Here is an 11714-nt window from a genome sequence, read left to right as displayed (position 1 = left end):
GGACCGATTATTATGACCTGGCAATTTAAATAGGTTATAGTTGCAATCATATTGAATATGACAAAAGAAAATTCATGGCCTTTACCTTAAGATGTTTTCAAAAGAAAACATCTTATTACAATTTCTTTTTTAAAAAACAACTTATGCAAAGCAACTTATTTTATGCAAAACAACTTATTTTATGCAAAACAACTTATTACAATCTTTTGAAAAAACAACTTATACAAAACAACTTATTTTATACAAAACAACTTATTACGATCTCTCTCCCTCCATTTCTCCCTCCCTCCTACGTTTATTTTTCAAAACAACTTCAAATACTAAGCATGGAAGCTATGGATTTTAATGGCAATACATATAACTTATGAAATATAAAGGAGCTAGGGTAGCTTTGACCCACTTCCCTAGTCTCTCGTGTTCTAATGGTGATATGTATTTCTCATGTAGATTACCTTGAGTGAGTATTATCAATTGGGGACCCGCAAATTTTCTAATTCTTCAATCAAGAAAGAACTTTTGTTTATGCCCTCGGATCTTACATGCCTACATACTTTTTTATGCCCGCAAATTAACATGTAACCACAGTTTTAATCACCAAGACTAAGCAAGCTTTTCCTCGATTATTGGCCAACTAACAAGTTTATCTCAAGCTACTAGTAACCTACGTCAATAAGCAAATCTTCATAAAGATCATGCAATTACAAACTAAAGTATTTAAGCCTTGCTCACACAATCGAAACTAAAGTATTTAAGGATACTATTTTTTAACTTGTTCACGAAGACAAAGTCAATATTTAATCGTTTTTCATTGGGGAAAAATAAACTATTCGAATTTTAATTTTTTAATTTATACGTTTTTATTTTTATTTTAATTTGTTATTTTTTAATAAAAGTGGTTTTAAACATTGGATAAAAAATAATCCATTTGATCAATTTGGATGGATTGGATCCATCCATATTTTTTAATGGATGGATTGAGTCCAATCCATTAAAAATAAATTGTTTGATGGATGGACCGGATGGATTTTGTAATGGATGGACCGGATGGATATGGATTTGATGGATCCAATTGCCACCCCTAATATATAACACACACTGCACTCAAGAGATACACATTCGGAAAACGAGTGTATACAACTAATGAGTCCCACATTTTTTGCTTTAGGATTTTACCAAATGTTTATATACAAACACGGAGAAGCAACAAAGCATAACTTTATTCAAACCAGAAATTTCAGCAGTTATCAGTTGTCTAATTGTTTGATTGAAATACACGAGATGGTTAGTAACGGCGTAAAATTTTAGTTTGAATATTTATTTTGGATTTTTTTCATCAAAACTTAAGTCAAACTACAATTTTTATCATTCAATATACTTATTTGCATCTGTAACTTAAAAGTGATGTTTACAAAGAAAAGATGTGTATGAACGACGACTAAAATGTATTTGTTAGACTTTTAATCTCACTTATATTGTGTGTTATAGTCAATTTGCTATTAAATAATACGAAAAACAATGTATTATCACATAAATATAGAAAAACACTTTATTATTCTTTTTTATGTCATATATATATATATATATATATATATATATATATATATATATATTAAGTTTTTCTTATCTCTTTTATTCTCTTTAATAACAAAAATTAATAGAAACACCACATTAATATTGATATTTTAACAATAATCATGAGTTTTTAAAATTTATCATATTGACTTTCTCATATCGGTACATAAAATATTTCTTCCACATCTATAGGAACACAACAATAATAGTTGCATTTTTTTCTTAAAAAAAATAATAGTTATATTTTGGTAGGTTTGAGTTGTTTGACTTGACAGTGAAGGAAGATTTATGTACTAGACTGTTTTTGTATGTGGCTTGAAATTATTTATCTTTACCCTATTCGATCACTATTATAAGTAAAAAGATATTTTTTGATAGAGAATGAATGTTGATACAATAGTCAAATGTTTTGGTCAGTCGGTGGTTAATTAAGATGTAAATGTCATTTGGTTTAGGGGTGATGTACTGGAAACAACAATTGACGCACATATTTTAGTTCATCAAGCAATTTGTTATGAATCTCAAGATGATTTTACCCAGTTTTTTTTTTTTTTTCCTTTCTTATCATATGACTTGATTTTACATATAGATACGATATTATTACCAAGCACCTCCATGACATCTAAAATTTGAATGTGTTCCCATCTTGCCTATTGCACTTTGAGTTCAGCACCACCTTCTTGAATACTTATTGTAATATCGAGCTAATCATACTTATGTTTTATAATCAGGCCCTACATGCTTTGCCTGGAAACTTGATATAATTGATTGATTTTGTTCAATCATGCATGTATTCAGGGCATACATGAGGAATCATGTAGAACTGAGGGTACAAAACCATTTTTCTCTCATTTCAAAACTCAGTGTCTTAGGAGAGACAAGTATATCATTTTCCTCTCTTTTTTTAGCTCATATACATGTTTTCATTAATATTCCAACTTGGATCTATGACATCATTATCATTATTCATAAAATATTGTAAGCATATTTTCGATAAAAAAAAAGGCCAGGGAAAACCATTATATTTTACAACTGTCTTCAATCATATCTGAATTTCATCCATTAAGATTAGAACGTCAAACTTAATGCATTTCATTTAATATAAGAGTTGAGATACAAGATGGAATTCAAATGAAAATACGAAAACTAGCATGATATGGAGCTACCCTAGCTAAACTATGAGTAACTTCATTGACTTGTCTCCTAATAAACTTAACATCGAGAGGTTGTTAAATCGAAGAAATTAAGCGCCGACAATCATTAATAATTGAAGCAAAATTTGAGACACCGAGTGTACGATCATAGATACTATCTATCACTATATTTGAGTCTGTTTCAAAATCCACGTTGATAACAATTTGAGCAACTTCAAGTAACGGTGATAGCTAGTCACTCCGTTATTTGAGCAACTTCATTGGCTATAAATTATTCTCTGCAGTGGGTTTTATGTAATTTTATTGTATTTTATAGTGAGTTTTTAGCCATAAAATTATATCGTAGTGCATAAGATTTCTAAGGATTTTCAATTTTTATTTCTTGTATCTTCATACCACTTCTTTATATCATGATAAAAACATTCAAAATGAAAATAAAATTCTAAACACTTTGATGTCTGAGAAATATGACATGGGGATAGTGTAGCTTTAAATATATGGAGAAAATTATATTGAATTTACTTTTATTTAACCAAACCATTTTTTCTACCCAAAAAACCAAACCATTTTTTGGAACGGCCAAAGGGATAAAATATATCAAAAATTCATATGGCACGAGATGTGTGCAAAGTAGAGAGAGGAAAAATACAACATAAGTCTAAAAAAAGGCACAACAAACTAGTCCGGAAGAAAAAACCTTCTTGGACAAAAACTGTTTTGATATGTGAAGTGTGAATTAAAATCTTATATTATATAAAAAAAAGTTGAGGTTGAAAACCATATCATAAAAAAGGACCCATAAATTCAATATCGTAAAATTTTGGGTAAAGATATGATGTTCAACCTTACTCGTGTAGTCGTTCGTAGTCCAATATAACGATTCAACCCATTGAGCCTCCCACTTCATAGCCCAACATTGGTATTTGAGCTCTAGTTCGATTTGATGGGGGAGCAGAAGAGATTCTTGATGTCGGATCTCAAATGCCGAGAGTCCCACAATTGAGGGAGAGATGTTGTGATATGTTAAGTGTGAGTTAATGTTGTTAGAATTTCTTCTAATATTTTGTGGGCTACAATCAATTGTTGGTTTTGGTTTTAATAAAAACGGACTAATGTTGTGATCCATTTGATGATGCTTAGGCCATAATAAAAGTGATCAATAAATATTGGGCTTTTGGGCACTTAATACGATTTGTGTAGAAACATAATGTAGGCCCAAACACTAGGCCCATGATGGGTGGTGTCTAGGGTTGCACGGTTATAAATAGAGAGACTAGGTCCCCTTTGCCATCACTCGACTATTACGCTCATTAGTGGTTTGCCCCATTGAAAACCCCAAGTCCGGAGCATGTGAAAGGCAAAGGAAGACTTTGTCTCAAATCTAGGCGAATCCGGTAGTCATGATCTCCAAGTAAGTGTATTCTAATTTCATATAATAACTCGATCTTTATGATTAAATTGTTTACAAATATCCCACGTTAAAATAATGATTTAAGTTTGAGTAACATATTAGATGGCCCAAAACCAATATCTTAATGTTTTGAGTGAAGATATAGTGTTCAATCTCACATGTAAGGATGTTTTTAACGGAATGTGACAAACCAACCCAATGAAGCTCTCCCTCATTGTCCACAAAAACCAAAACACGGAAGTGCATAATCAAAAGACCCTAAACATTTCAAAAGATGTGTTCACCAAAGATCAATCATAACCGAAATCTCTTTCACTTTCAACCACCACCAAATATGAATTTTAACTTGATTAATAACAGACTCAATGCCCGCCCAAACCAGTAACCAACCAAATTGTTGAGCGCGGGTAATAACATTATTTGATAATGCACATGAAATATCTATCCAATACAAGATGAATTATCAAACTTTTTGAAGAACCACACGTTGGGAAAGAAAAACAATGAGATAGAGATTCTTCAAAACCACGTCCATTAACGCACAAGCAAGAATCATGAGAAATTATATCATGCCTAAAGAAATTATCATTTGTCAAAAAAACAATTATTCCTCTTATTTAACCAAATCTTATCTTTTTCTTTATTGAAAACCTTCGCAAATTGGTCTAAAAATCCCTGCAATCAAGCGAGTTTTTTAGTGTCTAAATGTTATATAAAAATATATGAAATCTCATCAATTGATAAAGTCATTCTAAATCATATAAACTATTTTTGATATTATATAAACCAATTAAAATTCAAAGAACAAGCCTATAAACAAATTTACAAAATCTTGATCATAAAAAATATTTCTTTTTTTACAAATCATTATATTGTTGCTAATCATATAAACTGAAGGTTGAATAGTTCAATTAATTTGAGCTAAGGATTAAGGATGTGGGGGTTCTAAGTTTAAACTTGGACAAATAAGTAAAAATATTAATCTAATAATTAGCTATTAACATTTGTCATTCAAAAAAAATCTTGCAAACTTTTAAAATCTAAAAAAAAAAAAATTAAATCAAAAGTCTTAAAATTCTAAATCTATTAGACCCCTAAGACATTTGGGGACCTATTGAAGGAATTATCCAATAATGATGGAAGATTCCATATATTATGTACCAAAGATAGAATGGGCGATAAGGATTCTACATATTAGGTGATGAGGCAGATCTTCAACCATCTCTTTTTCTCAACGATTCTTTGAATTGTATAATTTAAAACCAATCATCATGCAATGCCTAAAGGCCATTACAATATACCTTGTGGCTTGGAGTCAGAGAGTGTAACCATGATTGATACAGCTTGATAGTGAGACTTGATTCACCAATACTGTTTTAAACTTTGCTAGAATTGGCCTATAAGTAAACTACTTCTATAAATTACAAATTTTGATTTTCTACGGAATTCCTACAACTGCATAGATAAGGTTGATTAACAAAAATGTCTTGCTAGAAAGTATACAAACGTGTAACTCAAATCAATTCTTTTATGAAATGAGACATATGTCAATTTACATATAGTTGTATGAAATGTCAAATTTTTCAAAATTCATGTAAAGAAGTTGGACATAATAAATACCTTGTCCTTTTCAAGGTGTAACAATCCTTATCATTAAGCATTTTGCCAAAAAAAGAAAAACATTCTTATCATTAAGCATCGTATATATATCTTCAAAGAATTATGAACTTTAATCAATACACGTACAAATTTCCTAAATAAACTATTATAGTAGGCAATTGAAAAATATTGAGGATTACTCTTGGAGAATATACTCTAATTGAAGCCTAAGGCTACTTGCAAGACATTGTGGAAAAATTTTAATTCCATAGGGAGGGGGGCAATCTAAACCAATTTGATACCTATAGCTAGCCATGGTATCATCACACCAACCTCTCAAATATGACCCTCTTGCAAGCATTCCAAATACCAAATTCCAAATCTATAGTGACATTTAACCTTTGACTAGAAGAAACTATTCATAAACTTATTAGATGGGTTGAGAGAGGAACATAAAGATTGAGATAATAATCCTTGGTTTAACTCATTCTCCTATATTTTAACAATTAATTATTAATATGTCATTTTTAAAAATAACAAATTCATTTGACCTACAATACTATCTCTTTAAAAAACTGCTTAGGTGAGTTCAGTTTTAGAGTTCATAAAGGTCGGAGTAGGCTTTAAAACTCAAATATATTCATAGATGTACTTACAAATTGCCAATAAAAAAAACTCTCACATCGATAACCGAAGTTGAACCCACACTTTCATATTGTTAGTTAAAAACTTAAATTAAATAATATGTATCTTGAAGATAAAATTTGCAATTAAGGAAGGGTAATTCGATATGGTGAAAAAGTCAGCCTAAAGGTTATATCCCTTTCATATGTTACTATAGATATCCATCGTTCTATCAATTCTAAAAAGAATATTTCTTGGGATTTATTTTTCTCTTAGTTGAAATATACCATACTTCTCAATAAAGGCAACAAAAGGAAAACCAGTAATTACCACCGAAACAAGTAATGGTAAGTGGTAACTTATTGCTCAAGAAAAAACAGAGTATGATATACTAAGTAACTGTAGTAGCCCATAACCATAATAAGGCTGGTAGAAGAAGTTGAAAAAATCTGAAATTAACTTCATCACCCTTATCTTATTAGTAACTTAGTATCATAAAGTGATGACAAATAATATTAGACAAAGAAAATGTGAAACATAAAACTTATAATGAAAATGCCAGCTAGACTCAACCCATGTATTTATCATGAAAGGGTAAATCTCCACACATGTTTTCTGCTTTCATGAAGCTTAACAAAACCTGGCAGCTAAAGACAATTATCTCTATACCATAACTAGTCATTAGTGGCAAGTGGTCCATGCCTATAGTTTTGATTCTCATGGCACTACCATGAAGTAAGTTAGTTAACAGTAAACAAACAAGGTGCATTTTTGTTGGCGGTGGGATTGTTTAACTACTTCAAATTTGATAAAAGCTACACCTTAAAACTTCAATAAAATCATGTTATCGCATTGATTTTGACAAATTCATTGTCGATTCAAATATACACAAAACAACAAATATATCATACATAACATCATAGGGTGTTTGATATATTTGAGCACGTGGTTTGACTTAATATGTCAAAATAGTACTCATTCGGTTTTATATTACATTAAACATTACATATTATTTAATTAAGTGTTTGAGTTTAAATGATTAATAAATTTTAGCTATGGTTGAATCAATTCAAAGCACCAATTTCTATTATTAACGGCAACAATATTTAAGAAAACTTATATTTCTTTTTGACCGAACTACGAATTACTAAGATATATTTCCCTCATGGATCAACTCAAAGAGTTCTCTCCGGCTACATTTTTTGGTGTTTGCTATTTACTATGTGCCCGTTTGGTTCGAACTTTGAATATAATTGATTACGAGAGAATTGATTTATGTTTGGATACAATTATGTAGAATTGATTAAACAAAATGATTTATGTTTGGATGCAATTATGTAGAATTGTTTTTGAATGTATAATTACTAAAATAGACATAGCTAAAGGAGAATTGATAAAGAATGAGAATTGATAAAGGGCAATAAAGTAAAATAACATGTTGTAATAATAAAATATACAAACCTATACACGTTGTTCAAGGAGAATTGATTCTAGAAAAGCTAGAAGCTAGGATTTGTAGCTTCATGGAGAATTGCTTTTGGAGGATAAAAGCAATTCGAAAAGCTGAACCAAACACGTTGTTTTTGGCTAGAATTGCTTTTGGCACTGTAGAGAATTGATTTTGGGCTAGAATTGCTTCTCGAAGCCAAACCAAACAGCCCTATATTCAATGATAACAATAGCAGGATAATAAAGTATTGTTTTTTATCCCCTTATTAAATTGCTCTATGGTTTTTGGTCTTGACCGGCTAGAAAACCAATCCTATAAAGACACGTGGATACGGAACTATCGGAACAAGACATTATGGCTAGGGTGAACACGCTAGTTTCCATGCACATGACCGGACTCAAGCACGTCCCGGCCTTCCCGCACCGTACTTGAGGCCTCCAACGGCTCTACGACGAGGCACCACATTTCATAGAATCCGTTGTTGTCTCCTTCTCCGTATAAGGGTGATTGCGCGTCACCCACAAGGTATGATTCATTTTCCACACACTTTTACACATTCAACCTCATTTCCTACACTTGACTTAGTGTTGGAGTGGTAACGTTCCCCGCAGCACCCTTCGTTCAACCGTGGAGACCGCACCACCACCGTGTCGGAGCACCGCACTACCACCGTTGCCATCATCCGTCGTTACCCGACATATCAGTTTTTACCTCACATGCAAATTCTTACAAATGTTTTTAATTGTAATTGTAATAATAGCAACAATTTATTTTGGCCAAGTAAATTCAGAAGACCCCTAGCAGTTAAAAAAAAAGTAGTCAGTGATGACCTATTTAACCTTGGGGTAAAAAAACAAAACCACAATAATTGAAGGAGCACAACTAGCCAGCAGGTAAGAGTTTTGGAATTAATGTTGTTCAGTACAAAGTACAGATGCAAGATCACCATGCTATGATGAAAAACCACAGGGCCTTTTATATGCAATCCAATCCTTTTGTACGACATATATTATGCTTGTTTGTTTTGTTGCATGCTTTGAAAAAGTTTGATGTTTGTACCTTTGCTACTTTGCACAAACTTGTTTGCACTTACATAATCTCACATTTACACTTGTATGCCGTTGGATATAACACTTGCCCCAGTTTAACTATTTTTAAACGGTTTAAATTAATGCACATAACTAGCATAGTTTGTATTGTATCTCCAATTGTTTCTGCTATATATTGATTCTGTATGATTCAGCTTGGACCCACTGAATACCCTGCAAATAAGAGAATAAAATAATGATAGAGATTTGCTGACCTAGCACATAGTGGGTTCTGTATGACTTCTTTAACTTTACTGTCTGTAACAAAGTGCTTCAATGTCCAATTGCTAAACTACTTGCTTTAGTATATTCTTTCACATATTTTACTTTCTTGAGAAGAATTTTCATCAGCTCTAGTTTGATAAATTTTAAATTAAGTGAATGGTCAAATTGATCCTAGAAATTTTCAGTATTGGTCAATTTCAAAATCACAAAATATCATTTAAAATGGTTCATCTATAACCTCTATCGTCATTTCAATCTATTAACATGTCACATTACATATTGACCCCTCCTCAATGTTAGCTTATTAGAGACTTATTTGCCTAAAATTTTTACAATAACTTGGGAACAAATATTTAAGTAATTACAAATGTGTATGTACTAATTAGTAGTTTACTAGCTAATAGTCCATGAGAAACCTAAACTTTATAGGCAAATTAGAGACTATTCTCGTCCTGTTATAGTCCCTAACAAAAATTAATAGAGAGACTAGTTTGACTGAAACGTTACTTTGTAGCAAAAATTTAGAGACTATTTTGACCGATACTTATAATTTAGAAGAAGAATTTTCCTGTTTGTTGGGTTAAAATACCTGTCTATTCATGGACTTATATTTTTTACTGTCATGAAGATACTGATTCTCCCATATTGTTTGTTGCAGTTGCTGAATTTCTTGGGCCAGCTAATTTTCGTGGTTCATAAGGAAACAAATCATAATAATTCTACATCTTCATTTTCTTTAGCACAAGATTTTGATGCCAACTGGCACTACCCTATTTCATATACCTTCCCATTCTGCCTATAAAAGGAGCAAACATTGTTACCTCTCACAACATATCTCCACTTACCACTCTTCATAAGTGATTCTCAAACCAAAACTAGCTTATTAATTGTTCCTTTCATACCTTGAATTAATTAAGAAATGGCATCTAGTTCAATGTCAGCTTCTGGCTCATGGAGTGTTAAGGAGAACAAAGCCTTTGAAAGAGCTTTAGCTGTTTATGACAAAGACACTCCAGATCGTTGGTACAATGTAGCTCATGCTGTTGGTGGCAAAACTCCTGAGGAAGTTAAGAAACATTATGAACTTCTTGTTGAGGATATTAAACATATTGAGTCAGGGAAAGTTCCATTTCCAAATTACAAGAAAATTTCAGTGTCTCATGAGGAGAAAAGGTATCATAATTAAATAATTAATAGCTTAAATTGATAGCTTCATATTCCTACGCTTGTTAAATAATTAAACAGAAGCTTATGAAGCAATAGTTAAATATAACTACTATAACTCTAATCAACTTCTTTTTTTATCTGATTTTCATAAATCTACTGTTTGATTAATACTCTTTACTTTCTTTTATAGGATGAGGAACATGAGCCTTCATTGACCAACAAGTGCAATCAACAACAACAAATTTTATTTTTTATTCTAGTATCCTAATTAATGGTATTGAGGGGTGTATGTCTCAAATAGTGCTAGAGTAATAGCATTAGAGTATTAGTCATAAGAATCATATTTTACTTATGATTCTATCCTTTACTCTTTTTGGATAAAATTCCATCCTTTACTTTCTTGTTGTTGAAGCAGGCTAAGAGAATCAACAACTGTTTCACCTCCTCGTTCTTAATAAAGTTGTAATATTTCTTGTTTAATTATCAAATATCAATAACATGTATCATTATATTTACTTTTTCATAAGAAAATGTTACTAGTATATTAGTTTAATATTTTTTATTTACCAAGATTTGAATTCCGATCTTTTAACTACTTCGATTCTATTAACTCAAATTAATTAAGCTACTCAACCTTCCGAATATCATTTACTTGAAAAACAATTGCAGCTGGAAAATCATGAATATATATCATAATAATATGGAATCAGTGGTTTAACAATTATACTTATTAAGCACATAGAAACATGATGATTGCTATTGATAGTACTTATATTTGGCTATTCATTTGCTTAAGCTTATTTTCTTTTATTCTTTCATTTGTTTTAAGACAATTATTTAACATTAAGCACAGGCATAATTATAAAGTGTGTTCCCCTTGTAGATGTAATTGTGCTTGATGGAGCTTACTTTAACATATATATATATATAGAAATAGGTAAGAGGTATCATGTTGTCTAATGGTCTTGTCAAAACTAAAAACGTGTTTTTTCTTTGCTGAGGTATTAACGACAATATGCTAAATCCGATTATAATCTGTAAAAGCTCTATCTTTGTGTCGAACTATTTGGAAGCATGTAGTCGTTCGTCACACTATTTATCATGTTTCATGCTAAATTATCACATTTGAATCATAATATAATAATATTATTATCAGTGCTAACTAAAGTCAATGGTAAGGAAAAAACTCTATCTTTCTTATTTAAAAATGGAATAATGATTCTGGTTAGGCATGGCAATGGGGCGGGGTGGGGACGGGTTTTACCTTCCCCGTCCCCATACCCGATTGTCATATCTTACCCGTTACCCTACCCATACCCAACGGGGATGAGAAATTGAACCCCAACCCCATCCCCAACGGATTCGGGTATCCCCGCCCCATCCCCATCCCCACATTGAATAATTTTTTTAACAAAAAATAGAAG

At 31.4% G+C, this 11714-nt stretch overlaps 1 protein-coding gene across 1 annotated transcript; it reads left to right on the top strand.

Annotated features, from left to right (window-relative positions):
• The first annotated feature begins 9931 nt into the window (after positions 1 to 9931).
• LOC146909575 (protein RADIALIS-like 3) lies at positions 9932 to 10821 on the top strand. The gene is made up of 2 exons (XM_085727568.1): positions 9932 to 10296; positions 10481 to 10821. Exons 1-2 carry the CDS (start codon positions 10043 to 10045, stop codon positions 10503 to 10505), a joined length of 279 nt encoding a protein of 92 aa, XP_085583694.1. The 5' UTR covers positions 9932 to 10042; the 3' UTR covers positions 10506 to 10821.
• The last annotated feature ends 893 nt before the right edge of the window (positions 10822 to 11714 follow it).

This window comes from Medicago sativa, chromosome 7 (assembly GCF_051527215.1).
Source record: "Medicago sativa cultivar Bolivia chromosome 7, Bolivia_mono, whole genome shotgun sequence".
NCBI classification, from domain to species: Eukaryota; Viridiplantae; Streptophyta; class Magnoliopsida; order Fabales; family Fabaceae; genus Medicago; species Medicago sativa.
This window is presented reverse-complemented; position numbering and strand designations above follow the sequence as displayed.